We start from the raw sequence: 23,871 nt of genomic DNA, 5'->3' as shown, positions 1-23,871 counted from the left end.
GCAAGGGATTATCGTCTCTCTTCTCCATCTTCTCCCTCAAATCAAATATATCCTTGATTTTTACTTACACCTCATTATAGTTTTTATAATTTAAACTAGCCGTTAATAGGTTCTAATATTTTGAATTTATCTTGACGAGAGCTTCAGCGGGTCTAATTATTTATGTGTAATGATAAGTTTTGTTATTAGGAAAAATGTGTGTATGTATATAATAAAATCTATATATCTTAGAAGCCAAATAAAATTCTATGGAGCTAAAAAGGAAAATTGGATCATACTGCTGAGTGTTGTTTCTAGAGATTAACGTTCAAGTTAATGCGACAAATCAGGCAAAAAATGAGTTTATTATGCAATTTGGTTGGTTAAATAGCGCTTAACTATAATATTGCTGGTTGAATGGATTTAGATTTTAGAAAGATAAACTAAAGAAGTCAACCCGACCCCTTTGGTACACGTGTTGATCCGACAGGAGATGATGAGAATCACCGTGTCGCAACACGTGGCTAACTACGATAATCTAACTCCCATCACTTTATAATGCGCTTCCCGCCTTTAATGTATTTTCTTATAATTAAAAAAGGAACAAAAAAGAAAGTTATTTTGTCATATTATATTTAGAAATCAACATGTTCATAGTTTTATTATGGATTTTACGTTTGTATTAACATTGACTAGACATGTTTTTCTCTATCATTATTGCAAGAAATTTGATATAAATCACACTATTTATAAATTAGGACTTATTTAAGTAAAAATTCATGACATATTATTTCTGCAGGTTATATTTTACATTAAGTATCGATGTTACTTGGGTAATAATTAATTGATCATGCACAAATATGCAATTGACAACTAACACTATATAATAATATTTTTTGTGTGACACACACACACACACACACATGACTATAAAAAATTATTAATTCAGTGCTAAAACAAAAAGGGTAACTACACCGTACCGGGGCAAATCAATACTCTGCGATGTTAATTACAAGGCAACGGGCTCTGATCTCTTGATAGATAACATTAATTAACATCTATTAAATCATCAAATCTCAAATGACAAAATATTCAAGCATACATGGCAATAGACATGTTTATATTTTCCGTCTCTTACAATATTTCAAATGATTATACAGCAGTACAGTCTGATTTGTTAGGGTTTCAAAATCATGCAGCAGTAGCACTCATAAATATGTACTACTTTTATATTACTTTACAGCAACTGATACTAATGGTTCATTGGATCCCATGCCACCATCTTATAGCTTAATTAGTTATGTCCATCTTCTTAATTGAGTCAACTTGATACGTACCCACTTCTTCAATATGCCTTAATTATAGATATTGGATTGGATTTATGAGGAGCCTTTTCTTTTCACTTATATACCTCTTCTTCAATTTAATCTATTATATATGTATATATATATGTACTTACATCTAACCTCAAAAGAGATATAGAAAAAGATCATATATGATCAGATAATTAAAGTAATACAATTATATAGGATTTTCTCTCGAGCATGGCAAGTTGGCGGAGCAGGTGAAATAAACCCAGGAATTGGTCTTGTGAAAAGGCGACATTCCCATGCGACTATGGTTTCTTCTTGTTCAGAATGTCGCACACATGCATATATATACATATACATACATACGCGTACACACACATTATTACGCAGATCTCTGATATGGCAATCTTGCTTTTTCAGATTTTGATATTTGTCTTCGTTGCTAGCTGTGCTGCCCATGCCTCTCATCTCCGATCCGTTTGTCTGCATGGTTCAGATTTTTACGTTTCTTTCAAGTCTCTGATCTCTCTCTTTCTGCGCTACAGAGTTTCGTTTCTTCAACAAATGAAAGAGAGATGATCGTTCTGTATAGTACTGCTGAAATAGACTTGCAAGTTCCAAGACACATGCCGTTACTAGCACATAGATATATTGGGAGGAACAAAATATTAGGGTTGGTACAAAAATTCCAACCATTCGGTGACAGGTGCAGATTAACAGATATAACCATATTAATTATATATGTACAGTATGTGTGCCAGTACATTCTCTGATGTGCAACAATACCGACACAAGTTAGACTTTGTGCGAATTTTCTGGCTTCGTGGGACGAAGTTTCAGTATTATTCTATCATTCTTTTTCGTATGGAACTTGGAACAGTGACCCATAGACTATCTCACAACTGTACGTGAAATCGATTTCACAGTACAAGATCTAGAAAATGTGCATACATATAAACATCTGCTACTTTTTTATATGGTATTAATATTAATGGAGATGTATGTGCGTGTATATATGTATGTACAAGCAAGTAAACATATGTCGTATACATAAACTTAAAAAAAGATAGTTGTATGAATGATGGGACGTATAGTCCTTATTGATGAAATTAAAATAGCTCAACAAATGAGAATATATATATATATATATATATATGTATATATATGGTATGGAGATTGGGTTTCTCTCCTCTTTGAGGACTCAGATCTTTATCTCAAGATCAGCATTTTGTGATCCAACGGTTGAAATTGGAACACGGTAGAGGAGGAATGTCTTTCGTGCTCTTTAATGAGTATTGAATAGAATAATAGATTCGAGATTATTAAAATGGGAGACATGCATATATATAAAGAGAGGAAGGAAGATTGGTCAGATACAGAGACACAGATTGGGAAAGGAGATTTTCCAAAAAAAAAAAAAAAAATTTAAAGCAGCCATTGGGGACTTGAACCCAAAGAGAAATCAAGCTAAATTAGAGCAACACGCTTCAATTTGGCCATGAAATTCATCAAAATATTCATCCCCATCTCGGTTTTCCAATCCCAAAGTCCATCCTCCTCTGGCTTTTAAGATCTCTTCAACGGCCATTCTCTTCACTGGGATTCAGTGATTCTGCAACTTTTTACTTCCTCTCTCACCATCCATCACTATACATTCTCATACGTTCTATTTCTTTTGATTAGCTTCTATCCCTCATAATGAAGGTAAATCCCAGTGTTCGTGTGTGTGTGTGTTTGTGTCTGTAGTTTTGTCAGACCCAGGCATTAGTTAATTAATGCTGTCTTTCTGCTCTCGAAATTGCGTGGACTCATCACGATTGTTCACACTTGCAGTTTTTCAGCTGGATGCAAACTAGATTTGCAGGAAAACAAGAGAACAGAAAACCAAACTCATATGCGTCGTCTACTTGTAAGTCTTCACTGCTCTTCATTGATTCACATTTTCCTGTTTTTTAAGGATCTTGATCGAGCTGTATCTATCTATCTATCTATCTATACACTAAGATGTATTAACTGATGATCTAAACCTAAGTTATGTGCTTAATTAGTTAATTATGAATTAAGGATCTGTTCATGTCTGTGTGGGTGTGGGTGTGGGTGTGGGTGTACTCTATTCTACTTTTGTCACGCATTCTCGTTTCATTTTCACGATGCTTCGCTTTTTAACTCGTGCATGACAAAAGATCATCCTCATTCTGATCATACAAGCCCAACATACGTGCAGCAGATCCAATAATAAAATGGAGATCCGCCACATAGGATCTTGTTTTGTGTTTGTTTGCATTAATTGTTGATATTTCAAATGAACAGTTCACTCTGATATTTATTTTCGTCCATTTTGAAGTTCGAACCTTTGTATAACTAAAAGAAAAAAAAAACACACAGTCCGTCAGGACACAAGATGCATAAATATTACTATGTATAATCTTAAAATATGATGTGGTTTACTCCTATGGGCTAATCTATAAAACATTCCAAGTTAACATATTCACATCCCAAGAGTTTTCTTTCTTGGATTACCGTACTAAACCTCTCCCATAATATCGGATAATATAGAATATTCAGACAGTAATTTTTTTTTTTAAAAAAAAAGCTATCGCTTTTATTTTTGTTTGGTTTTAGTTTTCTGCCTGTAGCAGACACAAGGACTTAGATTGGATCTCTACAGACGCGGAACACTGTTGTCGATGCTGTCTAGAATAGAAGACACATTTGTTACTGCACTGATTTTGATCTTGCCTCCTCCGATATATATATATGGCGCACAATTATCAAAAAAAATTATTAAATGTTGCATTAATCTGAATGAATTATATCTGACTATTATTTACTCCTTCCGTTTAAAAATATAAAATATTTTTAATTGAATCTTATTTTTCAATAAAGTAATTATCTACTTTCTAACTAACCCTATCTTTTTATATTTACTTTTATTAAATAACTTACAATAAATATAAAGTCATTATCAATAAGGATACTTTTTAAAAAATGACAATGATTACATATTGAAAAACTAAAAATGTCTTACATTTTTAAATATTTAAATTTTTAAAAAATGTTTGATATTTTTTTAAACAGAGGGAGTAGTTTCTAACTCTATAAATATAGTTTTTTCCTCTTTTTTTTCTCACAAAATTTAAAAGACTGATTTTATTTTTTAATATGAAAGTAAATTATTTTTTTATTTTCAATATATACATAATAAAGGTAATTTAATAATTTTAATTTCACAAGGGAATAGTTTTTATAAAGATTTTTTTTTTTGCAGCATACATCCACCTCAGTAGTTAGTAGGGTCAAAAGATTTAATCTATTTAAAATTGTCGGATAATATTAAGAGGGAACTTTGACCCAGAAAAAAATATACTGGGAGGGAATTCGATCCATCTCAATGTCAAGTTTTCAAGGTAACAAAGAAATAATTATACCAAGATATGTTAGCCAATTCTTCTTAAAAAAAGCCTTTATGTTAAATTATAGAAGGTAACAATTAAATCCTATGCGGCTATACCTAGATTATTTAAAAATAAAAAGTCATAAATTTTAATTTTAAAGTTTCTTCACCCTAAAATGAAATTACATTTCATTGGTTTTTGTGAAAAAAATCACTTTTTAAATGTGTTTATATATTTTACTAGAATTTATGAATTCAGATATTGAAAATATGAATTTTTATAAAAAAAAACTTGAAAAATATTTTTGGAGGAAATTTCGTGTAATTGTCCATTACTAAACACTAAATTTATCTGGGTTGCTTAAAACCATTTGCTACGTCTAATTTATTGCTCTCATGTGCCTGGTTGGAACACAGATCATGCAAAACAAGAGCCTCGAGAAGAATTCAGCGACTGGCCTCATGGCCTCTTAGCCATTGGGACTTTTGGAAACAACAATGAAATAAAAGAAACCCTAAATCATAACGATCGGACCCAGAATCCTCCGGAGGACGATCCTTCATCGTCTGAGGAATTAGCAGATTTCACTCCCGAAGAAATCGGGAAACTACAGAAGGAGTTAACCAAGCTCTTGCGACGAAAACCCAACAAAAATGTCGAAAAGGAAATCGCTGAGCTTCCTCTGGATAGATTCCTCAACTGCCCATCCAGCTTGGAGGTTGATCGGAGAATCAGCAACGCGCTTTGCACTGATCCCGATGATAATCTTACTAACAGTAATAATAAGGAAGAAGAAGATATTGAGAAGACGCTTAGTGTCATACTGGGTAAATGCAAAAACATTTGTGCAGATAATAGCAAGAAAGCCATTGGGAAGAAATCGATTTCGTTTCTGATAAAGAAGATGTTCGTTTGTGCGAGAGGGTTTGCTCCACAACCCAGTCTCAGAGACATCCTACAAGAGTCAAGAATGGAAAAGGTACACACGCCACATGTTTGCATAAACGTCTCTCTACTCTTTGCAGTTTTATATAATGCCTGATGTTGGCCAAATATATATATATAATGCTTAGTAAATGATTAACACGTGGTAATGATCACAAACTCACAGCGCAAGACCGAATTGAATCAACTGATGAGAATTGAGAACTCCTCAAGTACATACATAACATTAGGTGATTTTATGATGGGGTCGGCCGCTCAGAAAGTTGAGCATTTTATTAATCAAATACTTCAAATAAGAACTTGAAAATAGATCTAACAGTTAAACCACTTGTTTTCTCGAGAGATACAGCTTCTTTGTTTTTTTTTTTTTAATTTTTCTAAAATGCGACATTTGGCTACACTGAGGTAATGAAAGCTCACCAGAATGGACGTTTCAGATAATGTCATCTACTATTACATTTTTTCATTGTAAATTTTTGTTGGTTACTTGTCCCTCATGGCAATGGACTATGTATTTTCTTAGAAATAGACGAAATACTAAATTGACCCAATTGAAGCACATATGTTGATACAGAGTTTGTCTTGACTCTTGAACCTTCGCTAGTGAAGTGGGAGCTAAGTAGATTGGAACGGAACATACTTGCATTGATTGTTTGCTTTTCCATTTTAGTCTGTGCTTTTTTATACATCATGCTGCATTTATCTATACTAAATTTCTGTTCACTGTGATTATAAATATAGCTTTTGAGGACAATACTTCACAAGAATTTATACTCTCAATGTTCTCCATCTCGGGCCTCACCAACAAAGAAGCGCCTTGAGGACAAAAGGACACTAAGGAAGAGAAATGAAGAAGAACATACAGAAAAGAAAATTAACGATGGTTGTAAATGGGTCAGAACCGATTCTGAGTGTAAGTTCAAGCTAGTTTTCTAGTTTTCATATAATGTATTATGGGGCAGGAAATTGAAAATGACAGCTCTGAAAAATCCACGGACTAATGAGATCCTTTTTCTTATTGCAGATATTGTTCTAGAGATATAGATCTGCTCCCCTTGGCGCCATCTCTGTTTTCTTGTTCACTTGTTTAGGTAAGCTCTTCAATTTCATTAAATATCACTGAGCAACAAAAGTGCACATACCTCAAGAATGCCTTCATCCAAATTCTATTGGAAGGCTAATATAACAAATTCATAACCAAGTTTATCTGATTCAAGACGACTCTGCTGCAAACAACTATATTATAAACATTTATTCTCATACTTGAAGCATACAAGTATCTAACTGTACATCATAATACCCTCGTGTGCAGATGTACAATATTACAGTGCCTCAGACTCGAGCAAGGAGTCAAATATATAAGCATGGTGATTAGATGATGAAGTGGAGCTCGGATTTTTAGAAACAGAGTTCAGCTATGATGCTGCACCATCATGATATGGATGGTGCAGAGAATGTGTCTCTGTTTTGTCCCCTTTTTTTCATGGTTGTATCTGCTAATGCAGAGCAACTCATGTTACAGAAAATTGTAGAAAGGATTGATCTGTTCTGTACCTGTACTGTGTACTCTTGACTCCACTTTTTTCTGTGCTGAGATGTTAGCTTCTCTCTTTATATGATTAGCAGATGAACAATGCTCAGTATTATTATAGATTAACACGTTGTTCTTTAGTCTCTCATTTTTCACTTGTGAACAGTATGGCCAATTTTAATTCGATGCAAGTGTACGGGCATATATTAATTTGATAGGATAATTAAAAGATGTCAGAGAGAGAAATACTTTGGTTGAGGGAAAACAATTCTCATGTCTCATTTCAAATGGCCAAATCACTTATTATTTAATTATACCTCATGCAATTATTTTCTGGATGGACGGACATCTGATTCCCTCTGGAATTACACTTTCAAAAATAAATATTCCTATATAAGGATAACAAAAATTAACTCATGTACTAATTTTAATTGATTTTTTTTATTTTGAAATCCCACAACTTCTCTCCCAGTGCCCCTCCCAAGGAAACATAGCGTAAAAACTTAAAATGCTTTAACAAGCCAAACGGAACCGTACCTTGTACAGTGAAATGAAACTGGTGGAGCACCGCAAATAATTACGGTCATCAGTTGAACAGGCAAACGGGGATAATGGAGGAAGGAACTAGCAGCTTGACTCATCTCCGTCCAGCTATCACCAACCCATACCCCTAACCCTAGAGTTAGCAAATTCAGACCCATATATTGGGTTTCCCTTGCTTTCTCAATCTTTTCCCGCTAGCTCTTATCTTCAAACTCTATTCCTTTCTGCCACAATTCACTCCTCCCACATTGGATCAGGAGTTTTTCCGACCACCTACTTCCATCCATCCGGAAGAGTGAACTCATGTTTGTTGGCTTCACTCTGATTTGAATCTAAGACTCAAGGTCTTTTACCTTTTGATCGCCTGCGGAAAGTTAGGGTTTTTTGAGCGGAGGAAATCTTCTTCTCTTTGTAGGTTGGTTTAGGGTTATCCGGTTTTTGTTGTTATCACGGATTCTTGAAGTGTTTGGTGAGGCGCCAGAGTTCAATCTGTGCTGCCAATGCCATTTGTGTGGTTTCTAGAGAATTTTTCGGTGGTTTTTGAGATACCGAAAACGTTTCAGCTCCATAATGTCTTGGGCAGGCCCGGAGGATATCTACCTTTCTACTTCACTTGCTAGTTATCTTGACAGTGAGAATTCTCCCTTTATATACTATTCCATATTGATATAGAGATTCGAGGAAGATTATATGTATCAATTGAACTTATTACTTCCAGAACAGTGAATTTAAGCGTACTGTTACGTTGAGGAAGGACTGGCTTCTGCTTGTTTGATATTTCTGTTGAAGTTTATGTTGCAATTATTTTATCGATAAATCCTTGGTCATCCTATGATGTGCCAAGTATACTTGAGTCTTAATTTTAGTGTAGGGTTAACCATTTTATGGGGAAAGGAGCCTCTTTTCATTTATTGTACATACATTGTGCATGTTAGTTTCTTACATTCTTATGGTGCATGGGAGATGATATATTTGACGCCTACCATCTGTAGCTTGGGAACTTGGATGTGAATAACAGCTTGAACGTGTAGAGAATCAGAAATTGCAATAATCCTCATCTGTTGAATGTATGGCCAAAAAAATACTAGATGTTAAAATTGAGGGCCTCTAGAGTCTAGTTTATATAAAAATATAATTTACAAGAAGCAGGAAACATGGAAATATTTAAACTTGATTGGTTATTGGTATGATGTCGTTGTACTAGATACCATTTATATAACAGCGTTTGAGATTACAACATTAATTTTGTTAAGAGCCTGATTCTGTATTCCTTTTTTTTTTTTTGTTTTGCATTAATTCGATCCAGTAGCATTCTTTCTTAATTCTACCATAGTTTTTGCTGCTCCTGCAATTGAAGGGTATGCATGAGCCTCTTATCATTTTCCAGTATAGTTGTTTCAACTCCCAAGGCCGGACAGTTAAAATAACTCCAGCTAAAGTGAATGCTTGATGATGTGATGCCTATTTATCTTACATTTGTATCAAGGAAAAGTTGCAAATTCTGCTATTTTAAAATAATTTGTTTAGCCTTTCATTAAATATATATATATATATATATATTTTGTTCACTGAAAATCTTTACATTGCTTGTGCTGTACAAACCACCTCTATAAAGAAACACCTAGATATTGATTTGAAGGAAATGGAAGCCAGATGGAGTTGTAAATTTCCTCTTGATTATACTGTTCGCGTAAGCTTTTTTTGTAATTATTGTGCCAATTCTTGATGTTCCATGCTATTTATGTTTTAGAGAAACTTCTTGTGTTGCTGCGAGATGGCCGTAAACTGTTGGGAACACTTCGCTCGTTTGATCAATTTGGTACCAACTTTCATACATTTGTTCATGGTTTGACCCGCTTCATGCTGAGTATCTCATATCTTGTATTAATGATATGCAGCTAATGCTGTTCTAGAGGGTGCTTGTGAGAGGGTTATAGTTGGTGATCTTTATTGTGATATCCCTCTAGGTCTCTATGTTATCCGTGGGGAGAATGTTGTTTTGATTGGTGAGCTGGTATGGTTTCTGATTTCTTCCATTTACATAAAGTAACCTTTTTGGGCTTTTAGACCTCAGTTTTACAATTGCCTTCAACTTTTAGGACATGGAGAAGGAGGAGCTTCCACAGCACATGACACGTGTTTCAGTGCCTGAAATTAGAGGGGTAAATATTTCTAGATTGATGCTTTTAGTTTACTGAAGCTGGATGTCTACTTCTGGTATGCATTTCTCCCATTGAGTGAAGATAATATTACGTTGTAACTTATTTATCCCCTGTCATGCATATACTGTTGACAAACAACCCTAACTTAAAAGCTAAAATCCCCATACAAAGCTTGCTAAGCTGGTGATGTTTTCATTTCACTATCAACACATAAACAATTTTAAATAAAAATTATTCTGTGAAGTCATTTCCTCTATTCATCATTGTTTTGGTTAGCACCATTGGCAGTGACAAGATGGCAAAACAGTAAAAGGCTGAATATGAAGAAAGGTGGAGAAGCTGAGATTTATTATGCCACCTTAAAGCAAGTTACATATCAGAGTCTAGTGACATACCATCAGTAATTGGTTATGATGACTTAATAACTAGTCTGAATCTATGCGTGACTATTATTGCACATTACATAGTTCTGTATGGAGGTAAAAATAGTCTTATCTAATTAGATGAATAAAGATGTGACATTTTTCAAGTTAAGCTTGTCAATTTTGTAGTTGTTTGACTGGTTCTAACTTGAAGTTGGATGCACTTAAGAAATACGAAGTGGGAGGTCTGCGTCCCTGAGACATGTATATGATACCATGGTGTAATATGAATGACCTTCTAAGGTCATCTTATAGCTTATTGAGGAAGGTGTAGAAGAGTGTTAAAATTTCTGGTAATTTTGGTACATCAAGAGAAGAAGAGGGGAATATAAAGCAACGGGGCATATAAGATGCTAGAATTTTGCTAACTTAAGTATGGGCAAAGCATACGCAAGATATAAGGTCTTCCATAGGAAGCCATGTAATTCTTGTAACTCAATAGGGAACTCTGATGGAATGCTAACGGTGGGACATGAGGAAACTAACTTGCAATCCATGGGGCATGTGCATGCCTCTTTGTAGGCGTCTTGGCATGTTGGATATGCATCATACATGAAATCTGCTTCTACACTGTTGACATGAGTTGGAATGGCCTATGGGTCAGAATTATTAAGTTCCATATTTTTCAGCTTAGACATATGCCAAGCACAGTAAATATAAAAATAGAAAAGAAAATCCTGAAAAAGAAACAGAATGAAAGGTGGGAAGCCCTGAGACAGAAGAATTCCTTCCTTTCCCCTCTGTCCTTCTCACTTCCCTTGGCCCTGTGTTCCCCGTCACATTCCCATCAACTTCTTAATCATTTTGTTGCCAAAGATGAAGGTTTCCCCTGCGACTTTGTCCCAAAGAGATGCGTTTTGCAACTCAAATTTCAGCTACATTGGAAAATAAGAATATGTCTGAACTCTTTTTGCCTAGTCTTAATTGGTGGTCCTCGAACTCCTTGTCTTCATTTTAAAGAAGGTCGTGGCCTATAACATTATTTAGAATTGAGGCAAAAGCCCTTCCTTCAACAAGTTTTATTTTGAATCTGATCTTGGCTGCCGCTGTTCGGCTGCTGCAAGTGTCTATATTTCTTTGATGACTAGTTGACAGCTTGATACATGTCATGGTTATCAAAACTTGCTTTAAAGCATGAAAACTTTCGGATTTGACATTTTATAAGAAGGCCAAAAGCTTTGGATGTTACTTAAAATGGTTTAAGTAGGAGTAGTTGATTCACACTTGGAATTTTCATTAGAGATTATGGTTTTAAATTTTGTTTGTTTTATGGCTGGAGATAAATTTAATAAAATTTGCAGTGAAAAGTATGAGTTTGATTATTTATCATTTTGACTAGCCTCGACACTTCTAAATTATTTTTCAACTATATTGTAGATATTGATATTTTGCTTGGCCTTTGAGCAGTGCTCAATATTTACGTATGCATAAGTGCGTCTTTCTTTCTCTGAGCATTTGAATCAAACCTTTTACGGTTCCATATTTTGATTGGCCTTTGAGCAGTGCTCAATATTTACCTATGTATAAGTGCGTCATTCTTTCTCTGAGCATTTGAAGCAAACCTTTTACGGTTCCATATTTACTGATTTTTTAAGCATCAAATGAATTTTTATAGGGGGTTGTTCGGATTTACTCTGGTAGTTAATTGAATATTGATGATGCAGGCTCAGAAGGCGGAAAGGGAGGCTAGTGATTTGAAAGGGACCATGAGGAAAAGAATGGAGTTTCTTGACTTGGACTAGCGAACACCCTACCACCTCAATATCTCTTGCCCGCAAATATTTCAGCGGCTACTTTTCTCATTTTCTTCTTTTTGGGGTGGTTGGGGCTGTGTTAGAAGCTGTGGGTCATCATTCTGGGAATTAGGAGGCTGAACATTGTTGAATCTTCTTACGTGTAATACTGTTCTGAATGAATACGAGCATTCCCCTTTTTTTTTTTTTTTCCTTAGAAGTTTACCTGGAGAAATTGTTAATTTTAGTGATTTCAATTGATGATAAACGATATGGTATGGTGGGAAATAGCACAAGACTTTTAACAGTGATCAGTTGGATTCATTTTACAATAAATTTATATGCCCTTTTCTGTGTACTGTAGGCTTGGATTAGTTATCACTATTATTGTCTCTGTATGCTGTGTGCCCAGAGGTCATTGATAAACACCTCACTTCTTATTTAGACCCATGAGATTCGTGGTTTCATTTAATCATTTGGTTGCAAGAACCATGTCCGAAACCCACGTGCAGTTTCATGCATATCTTAAATGCTTAATAAAATTAAAAAATACAATCAAATTTCAAACAAAAATTTAATTATTTTATAAATCTCATTCACAGTCACGCAAGCTGAGTTCTGGCTTGGCTCGCTCAACCCATAACTTGATTACTTTTTTTGTTTTTTAACCAGCTAAACTCGATTATTTTAGAATTGATCATTTTTTGAAACTCAATTTTTATTCAAGGGGCTGGGACGTTGTGTGAATTTGTTTTTATTTTTTATTTTTAAAAATAAAATTTTCATCACAATATTTCATATTCTTTTTTAAAATACAAATTATAATGTTTAAAAATTTAAAATAAAATAATAAAAATTTAATTTTAAAATGTAAATATATATTTTAAAAATTAAATTTTTTTTATCTTTTATGAGTAAAACAAAAATAGCTGCTCGAGCTTGAGCCTGATTTTTCCAGACTCATTAGGGATGAGCTTCAAAGTTTAGTTTCTTTTAAAAAAAATGTCATTTTTTCAAACTTTAACCATTATTAAAAAAAAAAGTTTAAATGGGCTAACTGTCAAGAGTGGTATATATTTTTGGCTTTTTTTTTTTGTGTCAAGGGACCTCCAAATTAAATCATCAAAAATTTATCATAAAAATTAAATTTGTTGATTATTCTTGGCTTTATTTACATGTCAAATTTTAATATTTATATATTAGACTAGAGCATTTGCGAATGGCCAGCAACTATAGGTAATTAATTTTTTAAAAAGATTTGTCATCAATGATACTTCAGAGGGAATTTAATATTTTTTTACTGGACAGGGAATTCACTATTAAACTGATGGACTATCAAAATTTGTATAAACTAGTCACCATCACCTTGAAAATTTAGAATATTGAAATAATTTTTTTTCTAAAAAAATAATCAATTATCTTTTTTTTTTGGTAGGACAATCAATTATCTTTTAAAAAAATCAACAATTGCATGGATAAATAGTAAAGAAAAGAGCTTCACTCAGAGTCAGATGTTATTGGCTATTGCCACCAAAATTCAAAAATAATGACATCTGCACCGACAACCTTGACTTGTCATTTACTCACCAAAAATTAAAATAATAATAATAATAATAATAATAAATAAATAAAGCTAAAAAAAACGAGAGATCTCGGAGAACCTTTAAATATAATGTTTGGCAGTATTCCCATACTATTTTTTTTTAAAACTGAAAGTATTCCCATGCTATATTACCAAAAGAAAGAAAGGAGATTTTTATATTATATTTACAACTCATGTCATTAAATTTTTTATCCTATTTTTTCACCCTTATAAAAAAAATAAATTATTAAAAAATATATTTAATAAAAATAAAATTAAAAATTTATTAAATTTTTAAATAGAATTAACCAATTTTAAAATACCAAAAGTAATTTTCAGTTACATGGGTTCCCAGTTGTCTTCCACCTTTCACTTGCTTCACTCTAATTTAACTCACAAGTCCACAGTAAACCGTACACCAACCCGCACACAATAATCGCCCCGCCCTCATAAACGAGCTCTAAACCATAGTTAGCAACTTAACACCCCTGCTTCTGATACCCGGGCTCACACTGCGGCTTCTATAGCTCGATCCAGAAATTTGAAGTCCAGCAAGTTTTACATGCTTTTTTTTTTTTTGTATTTTTTTTTTCACTCTCAATTTTCTGTTCTTTTTCTCTTTCATTACAGTTCAGAGTTCAGACACAAAGCACTTCTGCCCCCCACCGTAGATCCAGCTTCTCTCTCTTGCTCTGGCTTCTGATCTTCTTCCAATGTCGCGGTTCCTTCACGCGCTATCTATATTTTTGCAGCTCTTGGTGTTTTCTCTGTGCATTGAAGCCTCAGTTCACGATTACAGAGGCGAGAAATTTGTTGGCAAGGGTAACGCCTTTGTGGTGCACGGTGGGAGTGAAGGGATTTACTCTTCCGTCGCTTCTCAGAATGAGACTCCTGTAGCTGCGAATGGCAACTCTTACATACGGTGATTTTCATTTGACCTCAGCAATAACACTGATCTCTGGGTTTTGAGGGGTTTTGGTGCGTGCTAGTTGTTAACTTTGATGGGACGGGGTGGGGGCTTGCCTGCTGTTGCAAGTGCTTTTCGTTTCGGTTTTTTATGGTTGTCCCGTGACTTTTGAGTGGTTAAAAGGACTGAATTTTGTTGGACAATGATGCCGAATTCATAATTGCTTTTGAAAAGAGTAATTGAGATCTCCGGGCAGTTTGACCTTTGTATCTCTAGCTTATGAGAGGATTTTATGAAGCAGGAGGAATTATGGTCAACTAGCATAAGGGTGACGTCTAGCAATGAGTGAATATTGGATTCTAGATGCATTTCAATGTATAAGGCGTAAACTATTTCTTATTGGATTTGATTCTACTAGGATGTCCGAAATGACTTTAGAAAGATTCATAAGTGTGATGGAAAGGAAAAAAATGATTAGAATACTTCGACTGCACGTTTATCTTGTCAATTCCAAATGTGATTAAGTTCTAAGTTTTTCGTTCACATGGCCTTGGTCTTTTACTCTTCTGATGATTATTTAAAATTTTGGTATTACTCTTCTGACGTCGCACAAAATCAGTATATATTTTCTCTTGTAACACAGTTTGATGTTGTCATTTGAAAACTAGATTTGAAAGGGTCACATTCCGCCGATCCAAGGAATCAAGTAACTTCAGCTCATGGCCAATTCAAGCTGTTGTCTTTGAAGTTGAAGATAGGGAGACAATTGGCGGTTCAGCCTATGGTGGTCAAAGGGCTGTGTGTTGCACAGGCGATCTTGCTAAACTGGGTGTATGCGCTGAAGGACAGGTCATTTACCGCCCTTCAACAGTAAACCCTGCGTGGCCTCAAGTTTTTGGCATCTCATTTAACACAGATGAGGAAGAAGCATCACTGCCATTGAGGTCTATACAAATAACAAAAACTGGGATGTATAACCTGTATTTCATTCATTGTGATCTGAGGCTTAAAGAAGTGGTTGTAGAAGGGAAAACTATATGGAAGAACCCTGGTGGTTATCTTCCTGGCAGAATGGCACCACTGAAGAATTTCTATGGGTTCATGTCCCTTGCTTTTGTTTTACTTGGGATCTATTGGTTCTATCAATATGCTAGATTTTGGAAGGAAGTATTTCCACTGCAGAACTGCATCACTCTAGTTATAACCCTGGGCATGTTTGAGATGGCATTATGGTACTTTGACTATGCTGAATTCAATGAGACCGGAGTCAGGCCAACTGGGACAACAGTATGGGCAGTAACCTTTGGTACTGTTAAGCGTACAGTGGCACGCCTCATCATTTTGATGGTTTCAATGGGATATGGAGTTGTGAGACCTACCCTTGGTGGGGTTACATCAAAGGTGGTTACGCTTGGATCCACCTTCTTTATTGCATCTGAAGTCCTTGAATTAATTGAAAATGTTGGAGCAATCAGTGATCTTTCTGGAAAAGCAAGACTGTTTTTGGTTCTTCCTGTTGCATTATTGGATGCATTCTTCATTCTATGGATTTTCACCTCGCTCTCTGCAACTTTAAATAAGCTTCAGGTATTCACATTGTAGGATATATCTTCCCTTAATGTTCGTTTGAAGAAAATTATATGAGTTATATATTCCTTATATGCCCCCCACCTGAATATTCCTAATATCTTGTACTGAAGTTTACCTTGCTGCAAGTTCATGCTTTTATTTGTTCTTCTTCTAAAGTTGCTATGCATTTATTGGAGAGTTGTTATGATAACTTCTAAATATAATAATTTGAATATGTTGAGCATGGCCCTTTTTGTATCCGTAACAGTATTCACATGGAATCCATTCCTATTAAATCTTGCAGTTACATCAGTGATTTATAATGAGGACATATAGAATAACTAAGCTATATTAGGTTTGTACTGCTTGTGATGAAGGATCATGGGGCAGTAACACCTCTTATGGCAATCAATAGGGTAAACATGAAAATGCAAACTTTATGTTTGATATTTCCCAGTACGTTGTATGTTTGCTTTTTATAAGCTTGTTAAGAAAAACTGATTGGACGAATCTGCAGAAAATTTAGCCTCTTGTAACCAAATTTTGGTGCTAATATGTTTTAATATTCAGATAATGAAACTAGGGGAGGGCAGCTGATTATATATGGCTATTATTTCTGGGATTGGAGTATCAATTCCGCTTCCTCTTTGTGTCTTTGATCTTGGACTCTTGATGTTATACTTCATCAAGCAAGATCAATTCATCTTGTGAATTTTATTATGGCAATATAAATAATGACTCAACCTGCATATGCAATGTGACAGGCTAGAAGGATGATGGTGAAACTAGACATGTACAGGAAGTTCACTAACGCCTTGGCAGTAGCTGTGATTGTATCTGTGGGCTGGATATGCTATGAGGTAATCCCATCCACAGACCACTAAAACGAATCTATTATGCAAATTATCAAGTGCATTCAGTCTCAATTTGGATTGGCAAGCTTTTGAAAGCTAATTATGTTACAATGCAAGATGACTTTGAAGCATGAGATGAATCTTCGAACTGTAATTGGTTGGTCTATTGACTTTAACCTAATATGGGATATTGGGATATGGTTAAGTTATTGTTTGTTATTAGTTATATACTAGTGGATTCAAATGCCGTAAAACAGATATGAAGTCTTTATACTCGGACTTAGAGTTGGAAAGATTAAACAGAATAGATATAATGTTTATGTTTTCCCTATTAAAATACGTAATTTATTTCTCCATACCTCACTATTTTTTTAACTTCATATTTTCAGCTTTATTTCAAATCCAATGATGTATACAACGAGCAGTGGCAGAATGCATGGATCATTCCCGCTTTTTGGCAAGTTCTGTCTTTCTCTCTCTTGTGTGTGATCTGCTGTCTCTGGGCACCATCTCAAACTTCTTTGAGGTATTATCCTGCTACTATCACTGGTACTTTTAGAAACCCTCAGGCAAACCACAAACCGAGTATCGTTAGCATAAGAATTTTAAGTATGTTAATATATTTGTCAATTAAACCGACATTTTTCATGCTTATTTATTCATCAGTGACTGGTTTCATCTACCAAGGAATTTCTCTATTCTTTCCATTTTTCATCAGTATCTTATTTTGTTTGTTAAATAGAGTTGGACTGTGTTTTGACTTCAAGCTGAGATTTATGCATGTTATTTAAGCAGCTGGTTTAATCTCTCACGGTTGCCTGTGTTCTCACAGATATGCATACACCGATGATGCTAGCGATGAGTTTGACAAGGATGAGACTAGCTTGACACTCATAAAACCATCTCCAATATCATCTTCAAAGGATGTTCGAAGTGTGGTAGACGCTAGACCAGTACAAGACAGCAATGAAGTTTCAAATGGTGACATAGAAGAGAAGACAGAATAAACTAGAATATGCATATGATCATGGACTACCTCCTTTGTACCAATCAGTAAAGTTAGTTCTGTATACCTATTTTTGTTTTTAATTCTTTTATCTCCATTAGTCTTCCATGTTACTTTCCCGATAGTTGCAGTTTCAGCCTAAAGTTCACAAGGAGATTGAAATGAGAGTTTTTCTTGTCCATGATGAATTTGTGATCCAATTATTATTTATATTATCAAACGATCAAAGGTGCACTTCTGTTTTCGCCTTGTGCATTTTTTTCATGTTCAAGCTTAGCTTTGTCGTTGTAAAGTATTGACAATGATCTGAATCCTTGGTTTCTTTTTCGCCCCTAAAAGAATGCCTATCTGATCTGGTTTTAGGAACTTCGTTTTTAAGCAAAAGAAAAACTGTTTTCCTTTTGGGGGCACAATTGGAAATTAAAATTTGTCAAGCAATGATACCTTTAAATGTATGTTTGGTATGACATAACATTTTAAATTACATGTAAATATTATATTATATATTAATGCTTGATCATGTTACAAATATGATGTCACCTGTGAGTAATTGAAAAAAAAAAAATTGTATATAAAGATGGCATATTGTCAAGATATTGATAAAAATTGCTTCGCATGAGATAACATTTTAAGAATTACCCTATCATATTTGGATGTTAAGTGCGAATAGATTTGACTCTGAAGAAGTTATTCATGAACACCATGAGATTTTGGGTTAAAACGTATAAAAGCCATTTATATAAAAGGGGCCATGATCGATGAATTGTAATTTACCCAAAAAAAAAAAAAAAACAGACATTAGTATAGTGTTTTCCCGTTAAGATATAATTTTCCCCCGCCAAAGCCGAAGTCACATCATATCTCAAAGTTTTACTCAAGTTGATGTTTCTGGATTAACGTTCAACGTTGCAGAAATCTAGTTATCATTACTTTATGTTAAGGAATCGCCTGATACTCTCATTCTAAAGAAATTGGCAAATCATTGTTAATGTACTTTTCATAATCTACATCAATAGCTGATCAATTCTTTTCATTTTCCTTTTGACGTTTATATTGGTCCCCTTTTAAGCAGCGAGCTTAATTTTCTCAATATTGCCTTGTAATAGAGTCTAAGGATAAATCAAATGTACATAATTGATTTTCGAATGTAAATATGAGAACTTGCATTCACAATATGAACAAAGAAACAATAGAAGTCAAGCAATTAACTTTCAAAAGCATTTTAGTTTGAGAAGAATAAGCTAATACATACGCTGATTGACTAGTTCATCACCCATTAGGCTTCATTGCATGGATTATAATTTGAAAAACTCTCCCATTAGATGTAGGGATGAGCGGACTTCTGACATGTCCTAATTCTACCTTCTTTTACGTTTCCTGTCGTGGCCTTGTCATGCAAAAAAGGAAACAGAAAAGAAAAGGAAGAAAGGAAGGACGGACGGACGGACGGAAGGAAAGAAAAGCAATAAAAAATATGCTTATACGGATGAGCTTGAGAAGGATGATATTGCCTGACAGTCATAATCATTACCAATTTCTCAAGCGATTCTAAAGCAAACAACACGGTGACTAGAGTGCAGCTATGGGGCTTCACTAGGTGATTTGAAAGAACATGACACAAAAAGACTAGAATGCACGTAGTTGCGACCCTTGAAATAAGTTCTAAGCTACCCTCTTTCTAAATTATTCTTTTTTTATTTCTTTCATCATTCTTCTATACTGTTCTCTCATAAGTTTCAGTTGCAGATAAGGATATAGAGTAACATTAAAGAGATTTTCGTCCTCGTGATTACTTATGATCAAATCCTTTTAACAACAATTTAATTAAGAATCCAAGCGCATGTGCTAGGCAAAGAACAAAAAATCATTCCTTCACGGTTTGCTCATTGCTGCAGCGCTGAACTCGTGGAAGTGTTCGGATAGAAAGACCATCAAACAACTCCTACAGAAGACAGACAGATAAGAAACTACAGGAAAGTAGATATCTACCAAGTGTGACTTCCAAAAAAGTCAAAACATATAGGCAATTCCATTTTTGAGTGTACAAGCTCTCCTCTATTTTCCATTCAAGACTCATGATTTCGTGAGTACCAAACAAACACGTAATTCCGAATGACTTGAGTTTATCTCAGGTTTCATTTTCAAAAAGCATCTTATTACTGCCAAAACTGTCACATTGTACAAAAGCCATCTGAAGCTGCAAAAGAAGCTGTTTTTATAACATTATATTTCAGAGAACAATAACACACATCCAACAAAATCACATTACGAACAAATAAAACAACATCTAGAATGTGGTAATAAATCAATAACATGCTTACATGGCAGAGGCATTCAGGCTGAGCAACTTGGCTTTTTAATGAAGCCATACCAATCGTGGACAGAGTATTAGTCTCTTCTATTCCAGAGAATGATGGATGGTGAATCTTGGAATACCTGAGAGCTTGAGAATGCTCATTATGGCCAACACTCAGTTCCCTGAACGCTCCAGGGAAAAAATTAAAAGAATGTGTCCTAGTTTCTAAGTTGCAAAATTCATTTCAATCCATCACTGAGATCTCCTCCTCGAGTGCTGGGAAGGAGGGTACCCTTCAAAAAAATCCAAAACAGCATTCTCCAGGTCCTCAACTGAATATTTAATGTAGTTTTCTGGATGCCTTCCGCTCTCAATGTGGCTCCTGAATCGCCCAAGGAATGACCTGTATGCTGGTATTAGCTTCTCCGATATTGATATCCGAAGCTCTTCCCGGAGTTGAGAATCCGGAATCAACCAGGTTGCTTGGGTTCTATGAACCTCCTCAAACATAGCATTGAAGGACTTGAACCTTTCTCTCAAAGCACTTTTGGAGACCCCAGAAGAAAACCCACCACTCACATGTAATCCCTCGTCTCTCAAGCAATACAATACTCTTACCCAAGTAGCCCTCTGGTAGCTAGTAGCTTCCTGCCGAAACTTCCCAGTTAGCTTCTTCAAATAATGGTCTCCTATCATCTCCCTCAATTCAGGAGACCCTTTTATCTTCTGAACAATGTAGTGAACATTGTTCATCATAAACAAGTGCGACAAAGATGCATCCTTATAGTGCTTGGACTTGCCGTCCAAGTTGAATTGCAATATGACAATTATCCAAATCAAGTGAACAGCCAATGGGGCTTTACCCTCTAGTTCAGCAAAATCCATATCTGGGATTGAGGGATCACCCGAGTACCTCGACCCGGTTGACGGTTTAGACACTATAAGCGAACTCAATGTCTGCTTGTAATCAGAGATCAAACTTATATAGTTCATGACATACCTTGTTAATGGATGAATTGTCCCACCAGGAACCGGGACCTTGGATGGTTCACGAAGAACAGCATTCTCAAACTCGGATAGTATACCTCTTACAGCCTCAGCCAACCGAGATAATATCTCCGCAGCTTGAATGCGAATAGACTCCGAAGACTTGGAATCAAACACAATATCAATATCAGGAATCAAATCCATCAAGCAATCATGAAGGTCTAAAATCTTGAACAATTTCTCAGGGGATCTCCTGCTTATACTGATAGCTTCGGCAAAATTGAAAAGCTGAATTGCCGGACCTTTAACTGTCTCCATGAAGCAGGCATCGTCAATTGCAGTCCCTAAGCCATCAAAGATTTGCTCGCAGAGCTTCTTCTCGCTGGCAAACAATGTCCTGATACAAACTTTAGCTGCCCTTATCCACCGTCGGATCTTAGACTCAAGCTGTTCCCACTCCAACCTCTGAATATCACCGATGCTTAGCTTCTCAATCCCGAGTCGCCGAAAGTTCGCATCAACGGCTGATTTCCTCACACTACCATAAACCTGTATGCACTCACGCAGATATCCAGATGAGATCATCCTCTCAGCGATGCTTCGAAGGTCGTAAATGGCATCAGAAGGTATCAGATCGATCTCGCGAATACTACTGGTAGATCGATAGCTACTATTAGCGGCGCTGGAAGCATCACTGTTATAGCGAAGAAGCTCTTCGGCTTTAATAAGCGAAGCATGCTCTTCTTCTTCAATATTAGTATCGTCGTCTAGCTCAGCTCCTTCAGTTGCCAGAGAACAAGAGTGAACCGAAGAGCTTGGATCGGTCAACGAATCGGCCTCGATAGGGTTGGTGTGAGAAATCAAAATGTTACGAAATTCGTCTTCGAGGCGAGCCATGGCGATCTGAATAGCAGAGTTGACTTTATCTTGGTCAGTATCGGAGATGGAAGCGGAAGACATGGAGCGTTGGATTTCATCGACAGCCTGTAAATAGAGATCAACCTCTTGACGGTCGCCTTCAAAGATCATTTTCTCACGGGCTTCTTCGGACGCCGTAGAGTCCCACCGGAGTACAATCTTCTCCGCCGTTTCCAACGCTATCCCAGCACCCTCCGGCGGCGGCTCCATCACAGCTCGATCGAATAAAGCAATGACACAGATGCTATACAAAGATGCGAAGTTTAAAGAAAACGAGAAACAAGCGAAAGATGGCGGATGATGATGATGATGATTTGGAAGCCGGGTATGAGGATTTGGAGGAATTGGAGAAGAAAACAGAACGAAAAAGGGAAAGGTAGAAGATACTATTTTGGTGGGCTTATGTGTAGGGAAAAGAAAGAGTGAAGGGCCGTGGAGATGAAATTCACAGATACAGACTCTGTATTAAAATTAATTATAATTAAGAACCATATCTTTTAGTCATTTTATTCCTAGTCTATTTTGGAGTAAAAAGTCTCAAAATCATTTTAAAATTATTTACAAGTTACACAACAGAAATCATGAGTACCACCCTCAAATTCAGCAATCAATTTCAACTATGGAGAGCTGAAAATCTACCAGGTTTTCTTGAGGGGAAAAAAGTTGAAGTCATGTGAAAGAAATTCACAAAATATCACGAGAGACCACAGTCTAAAAACTTGTAACCTTTAGCTGCAATTAATATCATTGTATGGTCCTTTTATGTAATTTCCCCTATGGATAGTTTTTGTCTGAATATGGAATTGAGAGAGACTGCGCTTGGCTGGCGTTTGCGTATGTGGAACTTTAAAGGAAAGGGAAAGAAAATTTGTATGCTCATAAACTGTGACACAAAGACTAGAGAGACTGGGAGGAAAGAACGGCGATATTCTTTTTCTTTTTCTCTTTGGATTCATGGAAGGCGATATTCTTTCAAGTTGAAACTAAATGTGCTTTTCTTGGATTGAAAATTAAATTTTCTTTTAATTTTATTTTATTTTTTGGTTTGCAAATTCGAATTTGCTTTTAAATTACTTCATCAGCTCCTATTTACTACTACTTATCGTCATGGCCAATAGGACAAAATATACCTATCGAAGAGAATAGAAAATACTTTTTTCCACTTTTATCTTCCATTTACTATCACAAAATTAAAATTTTAATTATTTTAAAAAATTAGAAGGATATTATTGGGAACAAGTCATTATTTACATAGAAATTTAAAACAAGACAGGTATTTAGAAACAAAATGAAAAAATAAATAAGACAAATAAATATGGAAGAGGGCGGTAAAAGATAATAAGCTACATAAAAAAATCTTCGGACAATTTTGTATTTTTATTTCTTGATAATTTCAAAACTCATATATAAACTTTTAACTGAGAATTATTTAAATTTAGGGGCAAGAAAAGAGAGAGTAAATCATATATCAACTCTTCTGCTACTTTAAAAAAGGTTAAAAACTATTTTTTTTTAAATTATTCTTGCAGTAGCATTCAATAATCTTAACTATTTACTTGTACAAAATTAAAGCGTTAGTTCTCATATCATAGCAGTAAATACCCCTTCCGTCTGAAAATATAAAATATTTTTTAAAATGTTAGATATTTAAAAATATTAAAAAAAAAGTATTTCAAGATATTATTAATATATTTTTTAAAGTATCCACAATAAATAAATCATTTTACATTTA

The 23,871-nt window shown here is 35.1% G+C and overlaps 4 protein-coding genes across 5 annotated transcripts; 3 read left to right on the top strand and 1 right to left on the bottom strand.

The window, feature by feature from the left end:
• The first annotated feature begins 2,706 nt into the window (after positions 1-2,706).
• LOC129289807 (protein NEGATIVE GRAVITROPIC RESPONSE OF ROOTS) lies at positions 2,707-7,248 on the top strand. Its single transcript, XM_054926569.1, has 6 exons — positions 2,707-2,993; positions 3,123-3,198; positions 5,101-5,663; positions 6,371-6,542; positions 6,654-6,720; positions 6,942-7,248. The coding sequence occupies exons 1-5, from the start codon at positions 2,988-2,990 to the stop codon at positions 6,671-6,673; spliced, it is 837 nt and encodes a 278-aa protein (XP_054782544.1). The 5' UTR covers positions 2,707-2,987; the 3' UTR covers positions 6,674-6,720; positions 6,942-7,248.
• A 447-nt stretch (positions 7,249-7,695) lies between these two features.
• Positions 7,696-12,378, top strand: LOC129291463 (sm-like protein LSM1B). Its single transcript, XM_054928820.1, has 5 exons — positions 7,696-8,334; positions 9,454-9,522; positions 9,602-9,717; positions 9,803-9,865; positions 11,952-12,378. The coding sequence occupies exons 1-5, from the start codon at positions 8,274-8,276 to the stop codon at positions 12,027-12,029; spliced, it is 387 nt and encodes a 128-aa protein (XP_054784795.1). The 5' UTR covers positions 7,696-8,273; the 3' UTR covers positions 12,030-12,378.
• A 1,710-nt stretch (positions 12,379-14,088) lies between these two features.
• On the top strand, positions 14,089-18,182 carry LOC129289955 (uncharacterized). The gene is made up of 5 exons (XM_054926693.1): positions 14,089-14,524; positions 15,178-16,096; positions 16,843-16,938; positions 17,322-17,458; positions 17,765-18,182. The coding sequence occupies exons 1-5, from the start codon at positions 14,316-14,318 to the stop codon at positions 17,937-17,939; spliced, it is 1,536 nt and encodes a 511-aa protein (XP_054782668.1). The 5' UTR covers positions 14,089-14,315; the 3' UTR covers positions 17,940-18,182.
• Positions 18,183-19,554: 1,372 nt separating this feature from the next.
• LOC129291869 (exocyst complex component EXO70A1) lies at positions 19,555-22,545 on the bottom strand. 2 transcript variants are annotated; one of them, XM_054929422.1, is made up of 2 exons: positions 20,260-22,545; positions 19,555-19,880 (listed from the first exon to the last, which is right to left on the bottom strand). In XM_054929422.1, the coding sequence occupies exon 1, from the start codon at positions 22,347-22,349 to the stop codon at positions 20,487-20,489; it is 1,863 nt and encodes a 620-aa protein (XP_054785397.1). In that variant the 5' UTR covers positions 22,350-22,545; the 3' UTR covers positions 19,555-19,880; positions 20,260-20,486. The 2 variants fall into 2 exon arrangements, with proteins under 2 accessions (XP_054785397.1, XP_054785398.1); XM_054929423.1 differs by lacking the exon at positions 19,555-19,880 and adding an exon at positions 20,072-20,147.
• Between the last annotated feature and the right edge of the window lie 1,326 nt (positions 22,546-23,871).

This window comes from Prosopis cineraria, unplaced genomic scaffold, assembly GCF_029017545.1.
Source record: "Prosopis cineraria cultivar Desert tree isolate PC_DT_omini unplaced genomic scaffold, ASM2901754v1 PC13, whole genome shotgun sequence".
Classification (NCBI taxonomy): Eukaryota; Viridiplantae; Streptophyta; class Magnoliopsida; order Fabales; family Fabaceae; genus Prosopis; species Prosopis cineraria.
This window is presented reverse-complemented; position numbering and strand designations above follow the sequence as displayed.

Excerpts from the sequence above, each read along its gene's own strand:
- LOC129289807 (XM_054926569.1), top strand. Across the intron at positions 3,199-5,100 it reads CTCATATGCGTCGTCTACTT|ATCATGCAAAACAAGAGCCT; the intron begins GTAAGTCTTCAC and ends GTTGGAACACAG. Across the intron at positions 5,664-6,370 it reads AAGAGTCAAGAATGGAAAAG|CTTTTGAGGACAATACTTCA; the intron begins GTACACACGCCA and ends TTATAAATATAG.
- LOC129291463 (XM_054928820.1), top strand. The coding sequence starts at position 8,274 with ATGTCTTGGGCAGGCCCGGAGGATATCTACCTTTCTACTTCACTTGCT. Across the intron at positions 9,718-9,802 it reads TTGTTTTGATTGGTGAGCTG|GACATGGAGAAGGAGGAGCT; the intron begins GTATGGTTTCTG and ends TTCAACTTTTAG. Across the intron at positions 9,866-11,951 it reads CAGTGCCTGAAATTAGAGGG|GCTCAGAAGGCGGAAAGGGA; the intron begins GTAAATATTTCT and ends TTGATGATGCAG.
- LOC129289955 (XM_054926693.1), top strand. The coding sequence starts at position 14,316 with ATGTCGCGGTTCCTTCACGCGCTATCTATATTTTTGCAGCTCTTGGTG. Across the intron at positions 14,525-15,177 it reads AATGGCAACTCTTACATACG|ATTTGAAAGGGTCACATTCC; the intron begins GTGATTTTCATT and ends TTTGAAAACTAG. Across the intron at positions 16,097-16,842 it reads CAACTTTAAATAAGCTTCAG|GCTAGAAGGATGATGGTGAA; the intron begins GTATTCACATTG and ends GCAATGTGACAG.
- LOC129291869 (XM_054929422.1), bottom strand. The coding sequence starts at position 22,349 with ATGGAGCCGCCGCCGGAGGGTGCTGGGATAGCGTTGGAAACGGCGGAG.